We start from the raw sequence: 27,465 nt of genomic DNA, 5'->3' as shown, positions 1-27,465 counted from the left end.
TTTTGGTATGTCCAACTCAAACAATTACTTTGGTGATATTTATAGATTTGATTAAGGTAGTATAGCTTTTTATTATTGTGATATTTACAAAGCCACTGAATTAGCTTTTAGAGTGTAGAAAATAAACGTATCTGGCTGTTTCAGCACAAGGGTCTGCGCCCAACCAAGTGGTGAACAAAGAGCAAATTGTGTATCATGTGAATGCAGCTTTCCACATTCTGTAATGCATTAGAGTTTGCTGTGCCACTCTACAGGAAGTCCGTCTCCTTCAGAGTGTTGATCAATGCTGTGTTTCCTTTTTAGTCACACAGAGGACAACACATCTCCCGACACCTCCCTCTTCAGCTCATTTCTCTCGGCTCTCTCCACATCCATGACGGTGAACAGAGGCTCCTGGGCTGTGACTGATCCGTGCCGGAGCTTAGCGGCAGAGTAGGGCGTGTGGATGAAGGTCTCAGAGTAATTTGTCTTCATCTCCGGGTCTGGACAGAACATATATTCATACAGGGCTGCAGCCAGAGTCCCACCCAGGGTTGGACCCACCCAGTAAACCTGTGTAAACAAACAAACACACACACACACACACACACACACACACACACACACACACACACACACACACACACACACACACACACACACACACACACACACACACACACACACACACACACACACACACACACACACACACACACACACACACACACACACACACACACACAATTATTATTATTATCATAATAACAATGAATTACGTTCAATTAACAATTAATAACTAACTAACAGATTAACTAACTGACTAACTAAACAACTAACTAAACAACTAACCAACTTACTAACTAACTGACAGCAATTGCACATATTAGTGTATCTGAACAACGATTCTCTATTCAGGTCACAACTAAAGTGGGTGGGGCTTACACTGGAAGTAATTGGAATTGGTCTGATCTGCTTAATCTTCTACTATTATGATAACACACAATGACACAGTACTAATGAGTTGTCAGGATACGAGAGAAGAGAGGCATGTGAAAAAAACAGACAAGAGAGGCATGTGAAAAAAACAGACAATATTCAATGACATTTTACTAATCCTCAGCACACAGTGTCAGCTTTTGGAAAAGCTTCACACATTTACTGTTGTGTAGTTAGATGGATTCAAAGTATTAGTATTTTTGTATTAAGAAAAAAAAAAGTGCATACCCAATGATGCTTATGTACAGTATATTGATACAAAATAAAGTATTAGTTACCCAATGGTGATCCCAGCTCCATGTGACCATGGCTGGGCCAAATGTCCGTGCGGGGTTCATACTGGCTCCAGTGTAGGGAATCTGAGGAAACAACCCAGAATACGTTTTTCTCTGATCTGATACATTGATGGGCAGGATTATATTAGTGCCTGTCCAGTAATCAAACATTTAGTATGCCATAGGAGTCCTCAACCTCCTTTGATGCTGTTCCAAATAAATTGAATTATTTCTGTTTTAAATTATTAAATTCTTTCTTATTTTGACAAAATCCTTTAGTCATAAATCAGATTCAGAAGCCAAAAGCAGAACTATTCCGAGCTGATAATCGGTATATATCATTGCGTTTAATCTATAGCTGAATGTTCTAACAAAAAAAGCAATGAGCCTATTAGCTATTAGCTTTAAAAGGATGTTATCTCCTTATTTCTATGTCTATTACAATATTACCACCCCTGTCATTTGTGTTAACACAAGTCATTACAAAAATGAAGCTGTGAAACATGTTGTTTATAACGCAATCTAAGCTATAATGTGGCGTCCTATTGCTTTCTAGGTTATTATGTCTATCGCTATCTCTCAATCTACTTACAGTAACAACTGGGTGAGTGTTGTGTACTCACAGCAAACAGGTGACCAATGACCACAGACAGACCGATAGCCAGAGAAGAAGAACCCTTTAGGTCGTTGCGTTTGTGGTCGCAGGTAGCAAACACAGTGAAGACCAGCTGAAAGGTGATGAAGAGTTCCACAACCAATGCACTGCCCGCGGAGATGCTTGTATGCACCTGTTTTGGAAACACACAAGCATCATTGATATATAAATACAACACCCCTTTTTACCTTTTAAATGAGCTCCGTAACATGATATAAGACATATAGAACAAATCGCAATCTGCGTTTATTACAGTTTTTTGTATGATAAATATCTTTCTGAATTTTTTTAAATAGACTTGATGCTGTAATATACCGGATTATCCAGAATAATTGTCAATTCATTTTAGAAAACCCTTATTTAGGAAAAAAGTCAAGTATTATGGTTTGTAGGATATTAAATATTCCCTCTGAGTGAGGAATTGATTAAATTAAATTTACATTATTTATACTTAATTGATCCCAATTTGGGATTTTCTTTTGTCACAACACCATGTTAAAAATTGAAATACAAATAAATAATATATAATACATATCAACAGTAGAAATAAATACACAAATATAAAATAAAATAATACAAAATAGATCAAATATATAGAAATTAAATTATGAACGCAGAAAAAGGAACAAAACATTTAAAATAAATATAAAGTACATAGTTATATGGAGTATCTGTCAAATACCCAATCAAAATAACCAAAAGTTAAAATACTGTATGATATGCCAAACTTCTACTAATATAAACATAGGTGATAACATGATCTTGAAATGAGCAGTTCATTGTTAGTCATCGCTTAAATAAATAAAAAGTAAAAACCGTTGTGACCCCCATGCCGCCCCTGACAGAGGCTGGAGTGATGCCGTACAGAATGGCGGCCCCCACAATGGACCCCAAACACTGGGCCAGCAGGTAGAAGATAGCTTTAGACAGACTGATCTTCCTGGTCACCACCATGGCTGCTGTGACCGCTGGGTTAATGTGAGCCCCGCTGATGTGGCCGAAGCACTGAACCATGGTGGCGATACTTAGGCCAAAGCAGAGCGAGATGAGCACCAGGTCAGCGGGACGGGGGTCCTCCGCGATAGCCCCCCAATTAATGGTTGACCCGAGGCCGAGCAGAACGAAGAGCAGCATAGCGAAGAACTCAGCACTGACGCAGCGCCAGAACTCCTGAGTCCAGATGTCCTTGAAGGCAGTCATGGTTTTGTCTCGAGAGCACCAAGATGGAGGCTGGAAGTGACAGCGTGGTGTGCTGCAGGGGAAACAACACCTCCTGAAAGGCAGGACAGGAAGGCCAGAAATAAATAAGAGACACCAAGGTATGAGAGGGGTTCTTACCACCAAATGGAGAAACAGCCATAATCACAAAGTAGAAAGGACAATTAATACAACCGCTTGGGAGTTGTGTCACTTTAGTGTTAGTCACTGCCATAGCCCCCACTGTGTTCCGTTTAATGTTGACTTGATGCATGCAATCTTAAATGTTGCAGATTTCTTGTCTGTCCAGCTTTCATTGTTTTTAAAGGTCACCATTATGCAAAATCCACTTTTTCATGTCTTTTATAAATAAATATGTGTCCCCTCTATGTAAAGAGATTCTGAAAGTTTCAGGAGAAAATATTTGCTCACTTTTTCTCCTGATCCATTTAATATAAAAACCTGTCTGAAAATGAGCTGATCAGATTTTGGCCATTTTATGATGTCATAACGTTTTTTTCACCAACCAAGGTAACCCCCGCCCACCTTATCAACTGAATATCCTCCTAGAGCACCATTGTGTTTTTTTAACCAAATATCTCTCAGAGGGGCGTGGGGAGTGGCTTCTTATTTTCATCTAAAGTAACAGACAGAGAATCAGCACTTTTGAAAAAGGGCTGAAACAGAGGGGATTATATATATATATATATATATATATATATATATATAGATATATCTCTTAGATGAGCCAAACACTTCAATGACATGTTTGTATATATATATCTGAGACCTATAATATATTGATTAAAAAGAGTGTAATAGGGGACCTTTAATACTGCTTGTGGGTTGTGTCACTTTAGCGTTAGTCACTGCCATAGCCCACAATGTGTTCCGTTTAGTGTTGACTTGCCTGTTATCTTAAATGTTGCCGATTTCTTGTTTGTCCAGCTTTCATTGTCTTTAAACTTGTTGTGTTTTTTCCACACTATTTTCTTGTTTGTTGTTCTCTCTTTTTGTGTTTTTTACAGGGGGCTGTTCAGCCATCATCAATCCAAAGTTAACTGCTCTCCAAATAGGCCTATAGACTTCTAAAACTAACATTCACTTTACCCATAAGACCCTTGAGAAAGCAAATGGTTGTGTAATAAATATATTTTTCAAAACAATAGTTTAATTTTGCAATCATATTTAGGATCCAGAGTGTATCATAGCACAGAGGCTGCACTGGTGAAAGTTACAAATTACCTTTTAATTGCATTCCAATCAAACCGCGTGCAAGCTTGGAGAGCCAGACCGCAGTTCATTTCCTCATATTCCAAACGAGAAATTACGGTTGCAAATCACCCGGTTCTTTACGACCAGAACTATTTACCAGGATACAAACAGGAGGAACCAGGCATGGAGGGAGGCGGCAGAGACAGTGGGTGAAACTGGTAGGTTTTCACCTGTTTGGGGAGTTTATATATATATTGCTCACATAAAATCCCAGGGGTTTTTTGCTTTGTATATCGGGGGCGGGAGATTCATGTGATTGGTTGTTGGTCGCGTTGCTCGCAAAAAATCCCCAAGCTCTCAGACACGCCCAGCTCCAAGATATACAAGATTTTTTCAAAGATGCTGTGTGGACGTACCGTAACAGCTGGCGAAATTACAGCCTCGCCTACTGATTTTAATTTAACCATATATCGAGCCCGATTGTCGATTTCAAATGTGTGCTCTAAAATGATATTTATAAATGACCATTATCATTATTATAAGCAAGACAATAAATGGCAAAGATATGTAGAAAATAAACGTATTTAAGATACGTTCATAACAAACGTAACGTGGGAGAAAATACGTTTCTTGCTAAACGTCATTGAGAATTCAGTTTAGTTCATTGGGAATGTAATTTTTAGGAGACAGGGTTGGATTAATACCCCAACAAATATGAATGGGTTCATTTAGCTATATTTGTATCATTTAATTTATTTAATTGAATCCCATGGTGTGCCACATAAGAACAACCCTCATTGTTTACTACAGAAGAAGGTTATCATTTCAGCTTGTCTGGTAAACATCTCTACATTTAGTTACACATGAAAGCCCATTTAATGTCTGTGGCACACATGATCTACTTTGCTATTCATTAAGAGCCTCAGAACGGTTTATTGTAGATTATAGTGCTTTCTTTGTCCCTTTGATTAAACAAGGAACAATGTTGCCATCACAAGACCAGACATTTCATACGCTAACCGTGTATCCGCCTTGTCACTGCTGTAGTTCATGAATGGGAGCACAAACACAATGCTACTCAACTGATGGTTCATTCTGTTTTTTTCTGATTATTATGAAATACTATTGCCTACTATAATATATCATATTGCCTATTATAATATTACTATGTGTCATTTTTGGAAAGAAGGAATAACAGCCGCAGTAGTAAGAGTAGTACAGGTGCCACCCACTCTCATTATTCAATCAGTACTAATACTTATTATGCATCCCATCATAGTATTTTCTTTATAGATGAGTATTTGTCATTATTATTGTTGGTATTCATTAAACTGACACCAGTTCAACCACTGACTCATCATGGCTGTTTGTGCTTAAATTTATAGTGGACCATGGTCAAACATTTTTTAGATGAGCTTGAAATATCCACATAAATAAATGGCAACCAAATCAAAGCTACTATTTATAGACAACATACAGTATTAAAGTCTCCAAATACCAAAACACAATGACAAACATGAAAACTGCCATACTTTTCAACACAAATAGTAATTGTTAATTTATTTTCTTTTAAAAGCAAATTAGATTTATATTATTTAGGCTTGATGCTCAGTAGCCCTGCAGTAAACTCACCTTCTGTGTCTCTGTCTGTGTCTCTGTATGTCTCTGTCTGTCTCTGTCTCTGTTTCTGTCTGTCTCTGTATGTCTCTGTCTGTCTGTGTCTCTGTCTTTCTCTGTCTGTGTCTCTGTATGTCTCTGTATATGTCTCTGTATGTGTCTCTGTCTGTGTCTCTGTATGTCTCTGTCTGTGTCTTTGTCTGTCTCTGTATGTCTCTGTCTGTGTCTCTGTATGTGTCTCTGTATGTGTCTCTATATGTGTCTGTCTGTCTATCTGTGTCTCTGTCTGTCTGTGTCTCTTTCTGTCTGTCTGTGTCTCTGTCTGTGTCTCTATATGTGTCTGTCTGTCTGTGTCTCTGTCTGTCTCTTTCTGTCTGTGTCTTTGTTTGTGTCTCTGTATGTGTCTGTCTGTCTGTCTGTCTGTGTCTCTGTCTGTGTCTCTTTCTGTCTGTCTGTCTCTGTCTCAGTCTGTGTCTCTGTCTGTCTGTGTCTCTGTCTGTGTCTCTGCCTGTCTGTGTCTCTGTCTGTCTGTGTCTCTGTATGTGTCTCTGTCTGTGTCTCTGTCTGTGTCTCTCTGCTCTCTGTCTGTGTCTCTGTCTGTTTCTCTGTCTGTGTCTGTGTTATGGTACTCACCTCAGACGCTCCACAGCCCCGGCCCTCTCAGACATGACTCCCGGGCTTGATGCAGGAGAAGGCCTTTTATAGGGGGCTGTGTCTAGGGGGGGGGGGGGGGTGTTATGTTTTGGGGGTTGGCCCTGCTTTAACCTGATCTGACCTGCTTTGGATCTGATACTAACAGAGGTAGCATCATCAACCTCAAGGAGTGGCATCACAACTTCACAGTTTTCTTTTTCAATAGCTAATAGTCAGACCTGAACCATGAAGAAATGTTACGTCTTTACTTCTGTTTTAACGAATGCATCTGGTCTCTATGCACCAGCATTATACAGTTTTCTGACATATATTTAGATTTATTGCAAATACAATTCAATACTGTGCGGTCAATATTGCGCATAATAGGCTCATTACTATTCATCTGCATAGGACTGAACGAAATCTCCCTAAAATTAAAAAATATTAAATAGATATGACCTTCATAAATATATTTCGAATGTAACATATTAAAAAGCAAACTAATATTTTAGTTTACTAGGTAATTTGTCCTTAGCATCCAACATCATGAAGATTGGTGTCCAGAAATGTTATGATGAATGAATCATGTTCCAGTAATCTAGATTAGCGCTTTGAAATAAAATATATAGTGATATAAAATATCACTATATATAAATAGACTCAGTCATATTGAATGATTTGATAAATTGATGATTTGCGCTTTTGAGGATACTATTTCTGTTTTATACACTATATTTCAATCTTTTTGTATTGGTTACTATCTTGTTTTTTTTACCAAATGCTTTTATTTTGAAAGCATCAATCTGACAAGAGGCACTCGAGTACTGATTTATAAACTACTAAACACTACTGATTGTATGCCAGCAAGCCTGCACCGCATGTTGTCAGTATTATTGTTTAGAGGAGCGCCCCCCCCCCCCCCGCACCCCCCAACCCCCAACCCTCGAGCACTCCCAATCCTGCTGGATAAATACATACTGACACTGTGCTGTAACACAAGGCGGCCTGTGTTTATGCTTCTTCATTCAAGCTGACAGAGCAGCCCTCCCCCTTCCTCACACGCACACTCACACTCACACACACACACACACACACACACACACACACACACACACACACACACACACACACACACACACACACACACACACACACACACACACACACACACACACACACATGCACGCACGCACGCACGTAAACACACACACACACACACACACACACACACACACACACACACACACACACACACACACACACAGTGTCTATTATATAAGATTTACACGGGCAGTACTAGAAGGAATGTATTAATTAGTTGATGAGAGTTCAATCTTAATTTACATTTAAAAGATTAAATATATGAAAACGTGTGGTGTGATAATGGGACTAATGTCCTAAGCAAAAGCTTGAATAACTCAAGTTATTTCTTATTTTGTCATAGAATATATGTTTTTTTTAAAAAGTAGAACAGTACTTATTTTTCGCTGGTTTGACTTAACATAATTTTTCCAAGGCAATAAAAGTATTACATTCTAAAAAGAAAAATATTTCAAAATGAGTTTGATAATGACCCAAATTCATTTGAAAGGTGAGTGAAAAAGTGAACAAGGTTATAAAACTGTTAGATGATTTGTAATGTAAATATAATGGGAAAGATCTGTGGGATAGCAAATTTAGCAGCAAGTGTCTTACCATGATAGTACTTGTAAGTAATTACATTTTAAATTTAGCTAGTTACACTTCCTGTACATGAATACATAATGAAGCAGTGATACTATTACTTTCAGTAATACAAATCAATATAGATGTTTTTTATTTTAAAGAAAATTCAGATTGAACATAGTAACAAACTGTAAATTATAGTGTCCGTCCAAAAATATTTTTTTACTTATAGTGAAAACTACCCTTGGATGATTGTAAGGTAGACTAAAAGCTTTAGGAATCCAAATTAAAACATATAATAAGTACCCTGTATCAAGATTGATGCAAAACAAGTGACATTTGACCTTTTTAGAGAGGTTTAGCAAAAAAAACTCCACCTCTGAGGTGATTTGGGTGGAAATGGGGGTTTTACCGTTTCTCTGGAACCCATTGGTCGATTTTGGTGATTGACATCTCTTTCTGACCGTTAGAGCCAATAGAATCGAAGGGGAATCTCCCCACTCACACACAGTCTAAAACAAAAAGGTGTGGGCTTCGCCCACTAGAGATGGCAAATCTGGATCCTTTTATGGACTCGGAGTCTTATGAGTCAGTCATTGAAGAGATCCTGATCATACGAGTCATATGAGTCAGCATCACCAAGACAGTAGAAAGCCTACCTGTGAAACCGAAAAGTTGTTGCATTTCACGAGCATATTAAACTGATGTTATATTAACCTCCGCTACACAGTGCCTTTTGCTTTAATAAAAAATGCAATTGATAGTGTTAATTTGTACGTCACACCAGGTGTAGGACTCAAAGGACTCGGGTTAATGGAGAGGGGAGACTCGTCACGACCAGCTCATTTCTAGGATCCGGGTTAATGATCCGGATGAATCAGGACTCGCCCATCTCTATCGCCCACGCAGTTTTGCACCAGAGTGAAGCTGTCTCTAGGTATGACTTCTAGAAACGGAAACGCAGGTTTATTGCTTATGAATGATCAGAATTCATTTTAAAGGGACACAGACACATTGGATTAACCTATGGATTAACTTCAGCAGCATTTTTATTGTTTTAATGCCATTGAAGACCACTTTTGACCGGACTACGACACAGGTGAGCCATGTTAGCGTTTTTAGCTACCTAGCGCCCTATGTTTTGATGTCTGTCCTTGTTATTATCGCAAGTTCGTATAATTGAGTGATAATGAGGCTACCCCTCGATTCTGTGTCACCTCACGATGTGAAACGATGGGTTGAGATGTGCAGCAAAGATAAATAATAAGGTTTTGTGAGTGAATTTCGGTGCAGTCATTTGTCAGCATTTTTTGCTCGTTGCTAATTCAGAGGCTCAGCGTTAGCATTGTGGTTTTTAAAAAAAATAAAAAATAAAAATGATCAGTTAGATGAGTTTCTTCCCGTTAAATGGATATAAAACATTCATAGTTTATTAAATGAACATGCCCTCAGACACTGTTTCTTGCAAGATGTTGCGGCAGTGCCCCGGTACCGGGGTCTCTCAAGCTTAACAGGTTAATGTGGATATTCCCCGTACTGCTGGTCTGCCCATTGACTCTTTCTTAGGCTACCTGGAGCCTGAGGTGCGTGATAACGTGGGACTTGTGATTGCACGTACAGTTGCACCTGTGAAGAATGGATGCACTGTGGCCAGGCTGCTCAACCCGACAGAGAAGGAGTTAAAGCGGCACCCCGGCTCCCATTTAGGTGTGTTCCACCATGTTAAGGACTGTGAGCTACTCACCCCCTCTGAAGTTTTCCCCTTTCAGCAGGGGGCTACCCCTCCGCCGGATGTGGCTGGCTTCCCGTTGTCTGCTGAACCGAGACTGCAGCTGCAGGCCTTGATGGGGAAACACCAAGGGGTGTTCGGCTCTGGGAAGGGCAGAACAGGAAACACCGGTCTGATTGAACACCGCATTCAAACAGGTGATCATTCCCCGGTCAAGCGTCGGGCCTACCGTACTTCGCCAGAAAAACGGAAGGAGATAGACAGGTTCATCGCCTGTTGGAGGATGACATAATTGAAGAGAGTTGTAGCCCGTGGTCCGCCCCAGTGGTCCTCGTCAGGAAAAAGAACAACACATGGCGATTCTGCGTGAATTACAGGGGACTCAACTCTGTGACAATAAAGGATTCTCATCCACTGCTACGGGTGGATGACACATTGGAGGCATTGGCGGGGGCCTCCTGGTTCAGCACCTTGGATTTTTCTGACGGTTACTTGCAGGTGGAAGTGGCTGAGGAGGACCGCGAAAAGACAGCATTCACCACTGGCCAGGGCCAATACCAATACACATCTGCATGGTGTATCTTGACGATATACTGATTTACAGTAGTTCGTTTGAGGCCCACATGTCTGCTTTGGAGGAGGTCTTCATTCGGATTGGGGCAGCTGGGCTTAGATTGAACGCCAGGAAGTGCCATCTTGCCCATGATCACTTGGTATTCCTTGGTCACGTCATCTCCGCCGGGGGGCTTCTACCTGACCCCCGTAACACAGATAAGGTGAGGACTTGGCCAGTTCCACAGTCCGCTACTGAGGTGCGTGCTTTTCTGGGTCTCTGCTCTTATTATAGGAGGTTTGTGAGGAGTTTTGCCCAGCGTGCTGCCTCCCTCAACCATCTGACGGGAAAGGATGTCCCTTTTCAGTGGACGGCGGATTGCCAGGGGGCATTTGAGTTTTTGCGGGATGATCTTTGTACCGAACCTATCATGTGTCACCCGGACTTCACCAAGAGTTTCATGCTGTGTACAGATGCTTCGCAGATTGCTGTGGGGGCTGTGCTGTCACAAGAAGTGGATGGCCTGGAGAGAGTGGTGGCCTACGCTAGTCGCTCCCTCACAGCAGCTGAACGGCGTTGGTCTACCTATGACAAGGAGCTGTGGGCGATAGTGTGGGCAGTGCGTAATTTCAGGCATTACTTGGGTCTTCTCCCCTTCACAATTATTACAGATCACCAACCTTTGTTGGGTCTGCAACGACTTCAGGTTGACAATGACAGGACGGGGCGTCGTAGCCGTTGGGCTCTGGAGCTGGACCCATACGACTGGGTGATTGTGCACAAGAGTGGGGCCAAACACACAAATGCAGATGCCCTTTCACGCATGCCTGACACCCATGAAGCTTTGGAGAACTCAGGCAGTCTCGATGCCACATCCGCTCCCTTGAGTACAATTCTCCCTGGCGCAGGGGACAGTGGTCCTAGTGATGTGTGTGCTGTGGGGACTCCTGCCACGGCCCAAGCCCAGGTACTTATTTCAGGCCCTCCTTCTCCTCACTCAGGGTCTTCAGTGGACCAGACCCTAATCTTCACTCTGTCACATGATGGCTCCGGTATTAGGGAGCTCCAGCAAAAGGATGCAGACATCGGACAAGTTTTGGCCTGGCTGGAGCATGGCCAACGGCCCCCTAGATGGAGGTTCAAAGATGCAAGTCGGGGTGTAAAGAGACTTTGGCATGAGTTTCCCCGGATGACTTTTGTGGAGGGACTTTTATGTAGAGTTGTTGGGCTGTCTGAGGCAGGGCAGTCTACTCAGGTTGTTGTTCCTGCTGTCTTAGTTCCAGACGTCCTGGGACACTTGCATGGTGCTCCACTGACTGCTCACCTGGCGTATGAATGCATTTTGGCACGCGCAAGAAGTGTGTGCTATTGGCCCTCCATGCACGGAGACATTCGATCATGGTGTGACCAATGTTATGCCTGTCAAAGAAGGAAGTCCCCGGTGCCTAAACACCATGCCCCCATGAGAACTTTGCATGCAGTTAGACCTTTCCAGCGTCTGGCGGCTGACATACTGGAGTTGCCGGTCACATCAAAAGGCAACCGGTATGTGTTGGTTGTTGAGGACTATTTCACAAAATGTGTAAATCTGTATGCCATCTAGGCATGGGCGGTATCATTTTTTTCATACCGTCATACCTTGCTGACATCATACCGTGGTATACGGTATATGACGGTATCAGTCCCAATTTAAGGGGTAATTTCTCCCCAAAAAATGTTTTTTACTCACTATATCAACAGCCCCACCAAAAATATTTTCCACCAGCCGCCACTGACGGTATGACTTGTGTCGACTTGAGTGAGGTGGCGTTCGGCGGCAAAGAGATGTTTCGAACGGTATATTATATGTTCGGTGTAAAATGCAGCCCGAGCCGGTAGACGCTTGCAAAGTGCCGGGACGTGCGCGCAAGTGCAAAACAAGGGCTGCATACATGACACATTTTGCAAATGGCACATTTTGAGATCGGATACAGGACGCGTTTGTAGATGTCCGACGTTGTTTCCATAGTGAGATAAGTTAACAATATATCATCATACATAAACATTTTTCGGGAGTAAATACTTGACTTATTGAATAAAGTTTGCTATATTCACTAACTAGTTTGGCAATATTATTCCGTGCATGTGTTAAAAACCTTCTTTCCATTTGATTCATTGGATTACTCGCGTGAATGTTTAGCACGTAAATGCTTTCGTTTTTAAAACCGTCCGACATCGACTACAACACCATCAACCAGTTGCATAGGATTAAAAAATGTCAACACTCACTCACCCCGTCTTAAACATTCCAAAAGAAGTGCCTCTGTCTCTCGTTGTGCTGTATGAAGTCACTGGCGACGAGTAAACCCAAAATAGTCCCAAACAGGCGCAGAGGCATTTTTCTTTTTTACTAGTTGTCCGAGTTCGGGGCCGGCAAATGCTGCCGCCATCTTGCTCAGCTCAGCTCTGTGCTGAGCTCTGAGAGTGGGAAAGACGGACTGCCCTCCCCTGCCCTCTGCTGGCCCGTGCTGTGCATTACAACCAATGTCGTCCCTGTCAAAACTCTGTGTCAGTGTAATAGAATGAAACGCATCTGTGATTTGGCGCACAGTCTGTGACGTCACGGTATTGAAAATCATACCGACGGTATTTCGAAATACCCTGGTATACCGTAATACCGTAATACCGTCATACCGCCCAAGCCTAATGCCATCCCCGATCAAAAAGCCCCCACGGTTGCGGAGTGTCTCTTCCAGAACTACATCTTGGAGCATGGGGTAATGGAAACTCTGCACACTGATATGGGCAGACAGTTCGAATAAGATGTTGTGAGGCATTTCTGCAGCATGTTAGGTGTGAAGAAGACACCACGCCTTACAATCCGAAGTCTGATGGCATGGTAGAGAGGTTTAATAGGACACTTATCGATCAGTTGCCGAAATCTCTTCTATCATGTGAGGGGGAGTGGGACTCTTTTCTGTCCCAGGTCGCGTTTGCGTACAATACCAGTGTACATTCCAGCACAAGCTTCACGCCATATTTTCTCACGCATGGCAGGGAGGCCAGGACTCCTGTGGATGTTTTACAGGGTTCAAAGCGGGATGATCTGGTGCAGGGTCCCCGGGAAGACTTTGCTGGTTCCCTTCTCAGATGCTTTAACGCGGCGTTTGATCATACAAGGGATAACAATTTTGCTGCAAGCAGTAAACAGAAGTTGTACTATGACGCCAAAGTGAGGCACGTCCCATATGAAGTTGGGGATTTGGTGTGGTTGAATGATCCCACTGATCCCTCTCTCCAAACTGTCCATTATGACATACATCCTGCCGGTAGCCTTTCCCTTGGAGGGACCATCAAGGTCTCTCTTAAACCTTGCTCAGCCTCTTCCGTTGCAAGATGCAGTCTCCCCACAGAGCTCTGTACGCTTGAGGTTTTTTCCGATGGGAAAAGTGACAGTGATCTTGGGCCGGATTCTGGAGCTGGTGATTCCCCTGAGCTCGAACAAGCCGCACCGACGGTGTCCCAGGCTGGGAGGTTAGCGCGGCCTCCTGTCCGCTTTATGGACTTTGTTATGGGCTGAGTGACTGGTGTTTACATGTTTGTGTGCTTCTTTTATCCTGTGTATTCTATGCTGTATAATTGTGTGTTTTTGTTTTTTTCATGTTTCAAGTGTGCAGGACAGGGGAATAGGTTATGTCATACCAAGTTGATGTTTTATTTGGGCTGTGGATGTGTATTCTTTTTTATATACAGTTGCAAGAAAAAGTATGTGAACCCTTTGGAATTACCTGGATTTCTGCATAAGTTGGTCATAAAATGGAGGAAGCCACTGCCGTCCAGCAAAAACATTGCTGCACTTTTGAAGTTTGCAAAAGAGCACCTGGATGTTCCACAGCACTACTGGCAAAATATTCTGTGGACAGATGAAACCAAAGTTGAGTTGTTTGGAAGGAAAAAAAGGCACAGCACACCAACATCAAAACCTCATCCCAACTGTGAAGTATGGTGGAGGGAGCATCATGGTTTGGGGCTGCTTTGCTGCCTCAGGGCCTGGACAGATTGCCATCATCGACGGAAAAATGAATTCTCAAGTTTATCAAGACATTTTGCTGGAGAACTTAAGGCCATCTGTCCACCAATTGAAGCTCAACAGAAGATGGGTGATGCAACAGGACAACGACCGAAAGCACAGAAGTAAATCAACAACAGAATGGCTTCAACCGAAGAAAATACGCCTTCTGGAGTGGCCCAGTCAGAGTCCTGACCTCAACCCAATAGACCTATCGCTAAAGCGTGCCCCAAATAGAATTTGTCCAATCATATCACAGCGAAAATCCCTCCTGGCAGAAAACTCGGACTTCACCAGAAAAGCCGTTTGTGGGGCGCATCAAACCAAAACCAGACGTCTGTGATCGAAACCAATGTGAAGAGTTCAGTTTCTATGTTTATTATCGAGCTAATATCTGATGGTGAAACTCTGTGCGTGGGGTACCTGTAATTCGGACGCCAGGTACCCTGAAAGACTGGATGGAGGAGTATATTTCGTACCTTTTCCGAAGCCCAAAAGAAAACTTGACAAATGCAAGCGGTGGATTATGCTGTGTCGTCGACCACATACACAACTGAATGTGAAGACAATTACCAAGGACACTTATGTTTGCTCAAAGGTAAGGTCAATTCGTAAAGACATAATATTTGACGGCATGTATTAGAAACGTAGACCAAACTATTAGTTTACTAGCTAGCGTATATCCAGCCCAGCCAGCTAACGTTAGCTGCCAACTTGTTAGCCAGCTAACTAGCTACAGTTTTATCAACATCAACGTTTGCTGTCTGAGTTTTCATCCTCGCTAGTTAGCTGATGTTTTTACCCAACTCTTGCTAACTGTCTTTTCACCTCAAAGCACTTCAGAGATGGGAAGCCAACTCTGGAATATCCAGATCCCATCCGGGGTCTCGTGTGTGCTGCTCCGAAAAGATACAGACCCTCACCCAAAAAAAGGTAACGTTACAGTCAGCCAGGTGCATAACAGTGAAAATGATGACCAACAAGGACAGTTATAGTTATAGATTTAATGTAGTGACCACCACTGCTAACATTCAACATCAGATTATCATTTCAATGGTTACACAACAGTCACAACTACACACGACAGGCAACAAGATTAGATATTTTATATAAAGAAATACATGGCTACCTTTTTACTCTTGCTTTTAACTTTTAACTTTCATCTGCTGTTGCTTTTATTAGCTCTTGCTTCTATTTTAAGGTTGTTCCTCGCTTTTACTGTACTTATTATTGCTTTTATCAATTTTTATATATTTTATTATGCATTTTAGGGAAAAGCACTCATATACAGGATATCCTAGCTGACAACATTGATAGTATAAAGAACTATAGGTTACTTACGTAACCCCAGTTCTCAGAGTAACATGAAGTGAGATGTCTCACTATGGGATGCGCCTCATCGCGGAGCAAACAGAAGCATCAATCTCATTACGCCAATCCTGATTGGCTGGTGATCTTGACGTCAGCGTCAGGGAATCTACCCCCTATAAGTAGCTTGCGCTACGCCGCATGCATCATTCAAAATAAGCACCTCTTCTCGCTTCACCATAGCAAGGAGGGCCGTCTGGTGAGACATCTCACTTCATGTTACTCTGAGAACTGGGGTTACGTAAGTAACCTATAGTTCTCATTCGTAACACTCCGTTCGATGTCTCACTATGGGATATTGTAGCTCCCGTATTTCCAGACGAGCTTATCTCGAAAATCACCAAACCCAACCAGAATTTAACAGTTAGAGCTCTAACTCAGCAGGGGGCCCAGCACTGCATGGGCAACACTGGGAGCAGAGACGTCTAATCTGTAAAAGCGGACAAAAGTGAGCGGCGAGGACCAGCTCGCTGCTGCACAAATGTCTTGGATGGAAACACCCTTGAACAAAGCCCAGGATGTAGCCAGACCACGAGTCGAATGAGCACAACAACCCGAAGGTGCCTGCAGACCCTGACTCGTGTAAGCCAAAGCAATTGCCTCCACAATCCAGTGAGAGAGCCGTTGCTTAGTAACAGGCTTGACCTTCTGAGGGTTAGCCCAGGACACAAAGAGTTGGTCATTATGACAAAACTCTTTTGATCTGTCCATATAAGTGCGTAAAGTACGGACTGGACATAGCAAATTCGGCTGCTGTTCCCCGGAGGGACACAGCGGCGGAGGAAATGCCTCAATGTCAATGGGGGTACATGAACCAACCACCTTAGGTATAAAGGCAGGGTTGGTTCTTCAGCAACACTCTCGTTAACCCTCGGGCGAACTGAGTGCATGAAGGATGTACAGATAGCGCATGAGTATCACTGACTCGCTTGGCGGATGCCAGGGCCAGTAACAGCACTGTCTTGAGTGACAGGTGCTTCATGTCAGCTTCTTCCACGGGTTCAAATGGGGCTCGAGTGAGCCCATCTAAAACCACTGTCAAGTCCCATAAGGGCACCAGTGACCTGGAAACAGGAAGGAGCCTGCGAGCTCCCTTCATAAAACGGCAGACCAGAGGATGCTGGCCGGCCGTCTTACCCTCAAAACCCACATGGCATGCAGCAATAGCAGCCAGGTAGACTTTGATCATGGAGAAAGCTCTGTGTTTATCAATTAGGTCCTGTAGAAATGATAAAATCACTCCCATAGGGCATTGAAAAGAGGTGTGCCCTTTTTGAAGGCACCAGTCCTCAAACACCCTCCACTTACAGTCATAAAGAGACCTAGTGGAGGAAGCTCTCGCACTCTGAATAGTGTTTATCACCTTCTGCGGGAGACCCACTGCATTCAGATTATACCACTAACGGGCCAGGCCCATAGGGCCATGCGCTCCGGGTGTGCGTGAAAGATCGTCCCCCCCGCCTGAGACAGTATGTCTCTGCGTAGGGGGAGCTGCCACGGCTGACCGCACAGCAGCTGATATATCTCCGCCAGCCCGTACATTGCAGGCCAGTGCGGAGCTATCAGGATCATTGTGTGTCGCCGTTCCCTCACTCTGGCCAGAGTTGGGGGTATCAGCGCCAGGAGTGGAAACACGTACAGGAGGACCGGAGGCCAAATGTGCGCGAGCGCGTCCACGCCTAATGGTGCGTTTTGATTGCGCATTGAAAAGAAAAGCTGACAGTGAGCATTTTCTTTTGATGTGAACAGATCTACCGCGGCTCGGCCGTAACGCACCCACAGCTGGCTCACAACCATTGGATGTAGAGTCCAGTCTGCATATAGTGGAGCACCTCTGGACAGCAGATCTGCCCCGAGGTTCATCACACCCGGTACGTGCGTCGCTCTCAGAGAGAGGTGACGGCCGCAGCTCCACAAGATCAGTTTGCGTGCCAGCATGTGTAACTGGAGAGAGCGCAAATCCCCTTGTCGGTTTATATACGATATTGTGGTCGTATTGTCAGTCCTCACGAGGACATGGTGTCCTCTGAGAAAAGGCAGAAAGCGTTTTAGGGTGAGGAACACCGCTAAAAGCTCCAGGTAATTTATGTGCGACCGCTGGAGGTCTCTGCTCCAGAGACCCCTCACCGAACGACCTTCGTAAATACCTCCTCAGCCTGTCAGACATGCGTCTGTGGTGACCACCTTCCGTGAAAGGACAGCACCCATAGGCACGCCCCGTACCAGAAAAGTCGGGTGCAGCCAGTGGCGCAGTGCCATTATGCATTTCACAGTAACCATCACTCTCCGCGTGCCATGACGCGCGGGGTTTAGTTTTAGAGCGGCTACCCAGCGCTGAAACTCCCTCACGTGTAAACGTCCCAGTCATACCACCAGGATGGCTGACGCCATGAGCCCCAGTAACCGCAGGAATGATCTGAAAAGAACATGTTTGCGCAGCTGGAAATGAGCGAGGCAAGCTCTGAAAGCTTTCACTCTTTCCGCTGACAGGCGGGCTGTAAAGGGCACCGACTTCAGGTGTAAACCCAGGAAGAGTACAGTCTGTGCCGGGCAAAACATGCTCTTTTCTGTGTTTATTATGAAACCCAGGTTGAGCAGGTGCTTTACGAGGACATTTGTCTGCGTAATAGCCTCCTGTTCCGACTGTGCGAGAAGCAGCCAGTCGTCTAGGTAGGTTGCCAGGCGAATACCCTATTGTCTTAACGGGGCTATCGCGGCTTCCGTACATCGTACAAACACTCTTGGACTGAGAGACAGACCGAAGGGAAGTACTCTGTATTCGTAACAGATCCCCTGAAGTGCGAACCTCAGATATTTCCTGTGTGGGTAATATACTGGGATGTGGAAATACGCATCTTTCAGGTCGACTGATGTAAATCAGTCGTTGTGTCGCACGAGACGTAGCAGAGATGTGTGAGTGAGCAGTCTGAATTTGTATCTTTTTAGATATTTGTTCAGAGCCCTCAAATCTAGTATTGGCCGAATTCCGTTCCCTCCCCGTTTGGGAACGAGGAAATACTTGGAATAAAAGCCGCTCTGACTCTGCTCGGCGGGTATTATAGATATAGCCTTCTTTTCTAGAAGTGAGAGAATCTCTCTCTCCATAATATGGGCTGACTCTCCTCGGGCTTGTGAATACAGAACGCCCGAGAAGCGAGGGGGGGTGACAGCGAATTGGAGTCTGTAGCCCCGTGTTAATGTCTTGAAAACCCAAGCAGACGTTGTGAGCATCTCCCACTGTTTGCTCCTTAGAGCCAGCGGAGATGTCACGTCTCTTACCCTCTGAGTCTCTATTTGTTGTGTTATGGGGCCCTCTATCAATCAATCAATCAATGTTTATTTATATAGCCCAATATCACAAATGTTACATTTGTCTCAGTGGACTTCACAGTTTGTACAGAATATCAGTATGACAATACGACACCCTCTGTCCTTAGACCCTCACATCGTACAAGGAAAAACTTCCAGAGAAAACCCCACAGTTTAAAGGGAAAAATGGGAGAAACCTCAGGGAGAGCAACAGAGGAGGGATCCCTCTCCCAGGACGGACAGACGTGCAATAGATGCCGTGTGTAATTTGAAAAGATAATACATTTGCAACATAGGTAGTCCAAATGTTTGGAAATGCATGTGTGTATAATAAGAAGATGAATCCACGAGGATATCCATCCAGGACTTATGATCCAGGACCACAGCCACGACTCAAGATCCAGATCCTCTAGTGTCTGAACACGATGGTACCCCATTTCGACAATCCCTACCGAGACTGCGAATGCGCGTGAGGGTGGTGCCTTCACAACCCCAGCCGGCACTGCACATGCGCGTGACGGTAGCGGCTCTATAACCCCAGTCGTCACTGCGCATGCGCATGGCGGTGGTGCCTTCACAGACCCGTCAATTATCCGCCTTTTGAGAGAGGCCGTAGCTGCTCTCAAAAGAGGGACAGGCGACAGACTGTTTATTGTTTTTATTGTCTTTCTTTTCATTTTTTTGGACTGCGCCCTCGGCTTGAAGCCTGGATGCGACAGTGAAAAATTGTTTATTTGAAAACAACAACAATTGTGACATGTGTTTTTGTGACTTAGGCAGATAGCAGAACTCGCTGTCTCTGGTATTAAGTCTGTTTCCCTTCTGGGCGAACTTGAGGATGGCGTTGTGGCATTAACGGAGGCGGCGGGAAGATGGAGGCCTGGTGGCACGCGGGAAACACATCTGGAGCTGGGGAACAGGGAACTTCCAGCTCTGTCACCGAGGAGAGGAGAGGAGGCTGTCAGGCCGCCCGCTTCTTCTTCCTCGACTGGTGACCGAAAATCTGAGTCGGCTGTGCCTGAACTGCAGCTGCCGAAACCGGAGATTTCCTCGGCCAGCTCGTCCTCGTCTCCTGCCTGGGCTGGGGACTCGGGGCGGGCTGTGGCCTCTGCTGCCTCGGTACCTTGAACCGGGCAGGACGTGAGGCAACTTGGGCGAAGGACTGCCGCGAGACCGTCGCAGGTAGCGGCTGGACCCTTCGGGGGAGACAGAGGTGGAGGGCCTCGTCTTCCTTCTTTTTTGACTCACATCTCCGCTGCATCGAGACTAAAGCGGAGCCGAAAATACCCTCGAGAACGATAGGCATGTCAAGAACATCCTCCTTTTCCCGGTCTGGGAGGTTGGTCAGGTTGAGCCACCTGGCTCTCTCCTGTACCACCATTATGCCCATGACTTTGCCTGTGGCCTGGACTGCACAGCGCTGCACACGGAGGCAAATGTCCGTGATCGCTGCGATCTCGTCCCATACGGCCGGCCCAGGTTTGCTCGATAGGTCCTCGCAGAGCTCCGCCTGGTAGGCGGTCAGCAGTGAGGAGACATTGAGTGCCCTGGCGGACAATGCTGCGGCTTTATAGGCCCGTTCCATCATCGCTGACTGGAACCGGTCTGCCTTCACCGGTAGCGTGGGGTTCCTGCTTGGTGTCAGAGCCAGCCTCGGTTGGAGGTGGGCTGCTACCAGCGGTTCCATGGGCGGCATGCGGAGCGGGCCGAGCCTCTCCATACCGTCACAGTCCAGGGAGGAGGCACCCTGGATTGGGGCCTTATTACTGAAGGGGCACCTCGTCCAGCATCTCCGGGAAGACTGGAAGGAGCTGCCTCTTTGTCCTCGCTGCTTGGGGCAAAGTTTTCCCCTCGTAGCGAGATCTGGAGGTCTCCTCGGCCATTTCAGGCCATGGGATGTCCAGCCTGGATGAGGCACATTGACACACGGCCTGCAGGTCCATGCTCAGACAGGGCGAAGCTGGTAAGCTATCGCCCGGGAGAGCAGCCATCGCTCCCGGCTTTGCAGCCTGAGCTGATGACACGAAGACATCATCGTCTTGCTCATCCGAGTCGGACAGGAAGAACTCAGAGGTATCCTCTTCGTCCTCTATGTAGTCCAACTCCAGGACATCATCCCTGGGCGAGACCATGGTGAGGTCCAGTTGGGAGCCCCAGCTTGACATAGCGCGGGGCTCCGCTCTCGCGGCTGTTGCCGCCACCGGGCCCCAGCCTGACACGGCGCGGGGCTCCGGTTCAGCAGCTGCCGCTGTTATTGAGCCCCATCCTGACACAGCGCGGGGCTCAATCTCCGCGGCAGACGCCCCCATGTCTTGATTGCCGGCCGGCGAAACAGCGGACATGAGGGGGTCCTGTCCCGACAAGCTAGCTTGTCGTGCTAGCCGTCGGCGGAGGCTCTTGATGGTGAAGCGGGCACAATGCCCGCACGAGCCGGGGTTGTCGATAGCCTCCTGGGCGTGTTCCAGCCCGAGGCAGGACGAGCAGACCTGGTGTGAGTCTGTGCCTGATATCTTCAACCCGCAGCCGCAGAGCCGAGCCTCCGAGTCCCTGACTCCTCTGGTGTGAGGGAGAGAAGCGTCCATCTCGGTCGCCGTGGTGACGGCGTGGAGAGGATCCGCTCGTAACAGGTACGTTGCTGAGAAAAAATCCTTCCCCACCTGTCGTTAATCCGGAGAAAAACCGACGGTGTAGAATTTTATTCTCAAAGAATATTAACTGGTGTGTTAATACCCTTTTTATCTTCCCCTCCTCTGGTGTGAGAGAGAAAAAGAAAGAACCGTCCCCGCTACCTTGGTGTCGGTAGTGAGGAAAGGCAAGCTAGTAACAGGTGTGTTACCAGCTTCAAAAATCAAAACCTTACCTTTAATTCCGAAGAAAGAAACGGCGAGGTAGATTGCAACACTAACTGGTGTGTTAGTATTAACAGTCTTCTTGCAGAAGTATATATAGAAGTAGCCGGCGAGCGCCCGTCGACCGAAGTTAGCTTGGATAGCTTGGTTCCCTCTGTGGACTGTGTGAGCTAGCCCGGCTACCAATAGAGATGTGCTCTGAAGCGAGAAGAGGTGTTTGAATGATGCATGCGGTATAGCGCAAGCTACTTATAGGGGGTAGATTCCCTGACGCTGACGTCAAGATCACCAGCCAATCAGGATTGGCGTAATGAGATTGATGCTTCTGTTTGCTCCGCGATGAGGCGCATCCCATAGTGAGACATCGAACGGAGTGTTACGAATGAGAACTGGCTAACAGACAATAGGTTGTCACTGCATCTAGGCGAGACAGAATCCATATGAATGGGTTCAAAAATAAGGCTAAGCAGGGAGGACAAACTTGTTATAACCACCGGAGGCACAACCATCACATCACAGCCCTCAGCAAAATATCTAGGTTGTATCTTCTAGATGAGACTCTAGGAGGTGCCCACATGGCCCTAAATGTCCTGGGCAAGATAAGCGCCAGAACAAGGTTCCTAGCTAGGAAGTCAATATTTAACTTTGACTGCATAAAAAACCCTTGCCTCATGTCTGGTCCAGTGCCATTTCGACTATGCCATCAGCTCATGGTACTGGAGCCTTCACAAACCGCTGCAACATAAACTCCAAACAGCACAGAACAAACTAACCAGAGTAGTATTAGGCCTAAATTCCAGAACCCATATAGGGAGGACTCAATTTACACAACTCCACTGGATGCCAGTGGAGGCCAGAGCCAAACAACTACAGCTACTGTAGGGATGGTCCACAAGATTTTAAACAGGAGAGCCCCAACATATTTTAACAACCACCTTGAAATGATTGCACACACACACAACACAAGAGGATGCCTGAGAAATGTAGTCCCCTTAAACACAACAGGAAGATAGGTCAAATGTAATTTAGATATAGAGGTGCAGTGGAGTGGAACAAACTACCACTCAATATTAAGGAAACCGAGAGTGCTGCAGTGTTCAAATCAAGGATAAGGGAGCAGCTGTTTAGCAACCTGCCACTGTAATGTTGGTGCGACGGTATTATGTGTTGAACCTCTGGTGAACGATGAGTAATGTCTCTATGCACTTTGTTGATGAAAATAATTGTTTTTAATGCACCAATGAGCATGAATGATGCCTTTTTTTTATAATAAAAAAATAACGAAACATGAATACTACTACATGCACTTTAGATTATGCATTAAGAATGCTCGATGCACTTCAGATGCCATAGTGACCACTTGAAACCAGTAACAACAGGGACAACGATGGAAATAAGTCTTATCTCGTTTTATCCCTGACAAGGCAAATACAAATGTTGATCTGTCAATGTTGTTATGTTTGTTGTCAATAAAATACACTTTGAGCTGCATTTTATGTATGAAAGATGCTCCATAAATGAACTATTATTATTATCTGTCTATGCTTAGCTAATACTCAGCTTTTTGTGTTTTTTCACAGAATGAGGTGTGCTGGAGATGTTACTGCCCTCGCAGAGACGACACAGGTCAACCCAAGACAGGACATGAGTGACAATGAAAGAGGTCTGATTTATGTCTTTTGACCAAAGTGAGCATCATGGAATGTGCAGCTTTACAATCATGTAATTGATGAACTGAATATCTCTGTGAACTCTCTCAATATATATATCTCTTCTTGTAAAAAGTACAAAGTCACAGAAGTCGAGTCCGCTAAGTAGTAGTTGCCCTTGAATTTGGTAATAACAGTTATGCTTCTCTGAGATGTGCATGTCTTCTCCGTCTTTACGCACATGTAAATCTTTTATGGCTGTGGCTGCCTCTGCTACCGTCATGTCCCTTGCTGCAAAGGGACATTTCACCTCAAGCAAGCCTCTTTGACCATTGTCACATACTATATCATCTGGCGTTGCCCCAAGGAATGGGAGATCTAGTTGCAGGAGGAGGCCAGAGTTATGAACATGCCTACCTGGAAATGTCTCCTGGTACAGCTGCTTGGCCTTTGACTCATTGGCAGAGCCATAGGTTGTTGCAATAGCAGTGAAGGGCTTGGGGTAATATGTGGACTGTATGAAGGCATCTGAAATTTTCTTTCTCTTTACTATTGTGCCAAATTCTGATGCAGTCAGCCTGCCCTCTCGCTCCTTGTGTCACAGTGGACATGCAGCCTGTCCCGTGGTTTGCAGTTGTAGTATTCTTGCTTCCTCCAGATCAAAGCTCTGCTTGTGCTGTGGTGTTGGTATGGCTATGTCTGGAGAGAGGGGCATGGGGATGGTCCTGGTACAGGAAGAGGATACAGGCAAGGATGTTGCTGGGTTGGTCTGTGGGAGCTGCAACAGTGGGAGCTGCAGCGAGAGAAAAAATTAGAAACATCAAGTAGTCATTTGTCTCCTCTTATCCCTCTCTCCTCTCATTCCTTTCTCCCCTCATTCACCTCTCCCTCTTTCCTCATTCACCTCTCCCCCTCATCCATCACCCCTCTCTCCTCCCCTCTTACTCCTCTCTCTTCTCTAAGAAGGTCAGGGTGTGGAGGAGCCTCCAGATGAGGAGCGCCGGCCTGTGGAGCAGCCTCCCCCAATGGAAGGTGGACAAGAGGAGCGAGATGAAAGATTGAGAAATCAACAAGCACAAATCGAATCACTGACGAGTATGAATACTGTTCTGAGACATAATCATGTACCGAATAGATTAACACCAGAGGTCTTGCAGCACAGCCGTGTACCAGCCTATTTCAAATATGCCACTGGATTCACTTATGATCAATTCAACAATCTATGTACTGTGTTTAGTATACCTATCAGTGAAACAGCACAGCAAACTTCAGTCCCATTGACATAGAGCAGAACTGATTGGCAAATTAACACAATGCCCCTGCGTGTGCAGCTCTTGCTTGTTCTTATGAAACTGAGACAAAATCATGATTTAAAAGATTTGGCATTTAGATTTATGATTGATGAACGTAGTGTTGCTACTTTTTTCAACGCATGGGTGGACTACATGTTCACAGTTCTAGGGGAACTACCCGCATGGCCTCATAGAGACATAATAATGGCACAAATGCCAGGAAAGTACAGAGAGGAATTTACTACAACGATGGCAATATTAGACTGTACAGAGTTAAAATTTCAAACCCCAACTTCACTTGTATTGCAGAGCCAAAGCTACTCAACCTACAAGTCTGCAAACACATTGAAATCCCTCATAGCATGTGATCCACGAGGTTCTGTAATATTTTGTTCAACTCTTTTCACTGGATCTATGTCTGACAAAGAAATAGTTAGGCAGAGCAACTTTATTGAGCTAATGAAAAATCTGCTTAAACACGGCTATCTGCAGGAAGGGGATGGGCTTATGGTAGATAAAGGTTTTTAATTGAAAATGACCTACACGAAATTGGACTTGAAATAAACATCCCACCCTTCGTCAGAGGAAAAAGGCAGATGCCCTCTACAGATGTCTGCCTGACAAAAAAAGTGGCTGCACACAGGATACATGTTGAACGTGCTATATCAAAGATAAATACATTTAAAATTGTGTCAGAGAGGATCCCTAACATAAGGTTGAGAAACATCAACCAGATCTGGTATGTTGTGAGTATGCTGTCTAACTTCCAGCCTTGCATCCTCAAGAATACCATTACCTGATAGCTCAAGCCACAACCAATGGGGTAGTCCTTTCCACCTACTGCTACCTGTATAGGGGTCTGGTTAATGATGTAGCTTATAGGTGTGCCTCTCATTCCTCTCAGTGTCTCATATATTTCCTCAGATTCCTGACTCCTAAAGGCAGAAAGATACAATGTTACTGTTAACTGTGTTATGCATAGTATTAACTATTCACTGTAGAAATGTATCTGATGTTGTGCCTAGGCTATTATTCTTTCACATCAAACTGCATGACGGTGCAAACATTTTTTTTCAATAAACTGTGAAGGTGCACCATTTTAGCTTTATTACCAAATGCTTTGGCAGAGCCATAGGTTGTTGCAATAGCAGTGAAGGGCTTGGGGTAATATGTGGACTGTATGAAGGCATCTGACATTTTCTTTCTCTTTACTATTGTGCCAAATTCTCCTGTGTTTTTATTGTGCTTTGAAACTACCTGTTAGGAGTGTAGGTGGGGATCACTTGTCTCCGTTTGCGGTTCAGTTTGGCTTTTGCCACCACTGCAGAGGATATAGGCTGGCCTTCTTCCCTCTGGGTTTATGCCACTGCTGTGGCCGACTTGTACAGGAGGCAGTGTCTTCATTTTGGGCACAAGAAATGTCTAAACTGTACATGAGCCCAATGATGTGCGAAGAGTAACCTGGTGCCCTATGGTTTCAACAGCAATGAGAAGGGGAGAAAAGAAATAGGCTACTGTTTGAGAACACTGCTCGTACTAGCTGCTACTTGTATATAGCTCCCCATTGCAGTAGGACTAGGCTACTCATTGAATCTGGTGCAACCTACTTTAATGTCACTAACGTTACATAAATGACACAGCTGTCGGGTCTAGCTACTGGCCTACACAGTGGCTTTGACATATGCAAATCCAATGTCTGCATGACTTTAGCCCTGCCCCACCCACTCAGTATACCGGGTGAGTGAGAGAGCTCGTATACCGCGTTGGACCACTAGCCTAAACTAAAATATCAGCAATAGTAGTAATCATGGATTATCGTCATAGTTCTTGTAATCTTCAATCAAATCAACTGGAAGTAATGCTTGAGAGTAGCTAGCTAGCTAACGTTATCTATAGCTAATGCTTGCATCACCATGGAGGTCTAAGATGATAATGTGTTAGAAATTACTTACCCTGCAATACACGAACAACACTGCTCCATGATGGTGTTGTCATCAGCAACATTGATACAGAGCCTGTGGGGTTTCTCACTTTTCAGTTGCGAGTGGTAGTATTTGGCCTCGATTCTAATAGTTTATTTTCTGTAAATTTGTATCTCATGAACGTACTTTTCCACTGCATACTGTAACCCTCTCTGTCTGCTTCTAGACGAAATATTTGTGTCATCTTTAAAAAAAACAGGTCTATTACCTGCTGTGGTAAATCTGACAATTGAACTTGAACTCCCCCCGCGGCCATCGTCAACAGTCATTCACGGTCGGCTTTGTTTGGCCGAGTTTTCAAATGGGGCGTGGCTTAGCGATAGGTCTATTGAGATGCTGTGGCATGACCTCAAGAGAGCAATTCACACCAGACATCCCAAGAATATTGCTGATATGAAACAGTTTTGTAAAGAGGAATGGTCCAAAATTCCTCCTGACCATTGTGCAGGTC

At 44.8% G+C, this 27,465-nt stretch overlaps 1 protein-coding gene across 4 annotated transcripts; it reads right to left on the bottom strand.

Annotated features, from left to right (window-relative positions):
• Positions 1–27,258, bottom strand: LOC307020514 (aquaporin-4-like). Of its 4 annotated transcripts, XM_079651926.1 has the most exons (8): positions 26,985–27,258; positions 26,290–26,501; positions 25,829–25,967; positions 24,158–24,533; positions 2,725–3,181; positions 1,877–2,041; positions 1,257–1,337; positions 1–552 (listed from the first exon to the last, which is right to left on the bottom strand). In XM_079651926.1, exons 5-8 carry the CDS (start codon positions 3,106–3,108, stop codon positions 304–306), a joined length of 879 nt encoding a protein of 292 aa, XP_079508052.1. In that variant the 5' UTR covers positions 3,109–3,181; positions 24,158–24,533; positions 25,829–25,967; positions 26,290–26,501; positions 26,985–27,258; the 3' UTR covers positions 1–303. The 4 variants fall into 4 exon arrangements, with proteins under 4 accessions (XP_079508052.1, XP_079508053.1, XP_079508054.1 ...); XM_079651927.1 differs by lacking the exon at positions 26,290–26,501; XM_079651928.1 differs by lacking the exons at positions 25,829–25,967; positions 26,290–26,501; positions 26,985–27,258 and adding an exon at positions 24,686–25,490.
• Between the last annotated feature and the right edge of the window lie 207 nt (positions 27,259–27,465).

The sequence above is a fragment of the Notothenia rossii genome (assembly GCF_949606895.1).
Source record: "Notothenia rossii genome assembly, chromosome: 1".
NCBI classification, from domain to species: Eukaryota; Metazoa; Chordata; class Actinopteri; order Perciformes; family Nototheniidae; genus Notothenia; species Notothenia rossii.
This window is presented reverse-complemented; position numbering and strand designations above follow the sequence as displayed.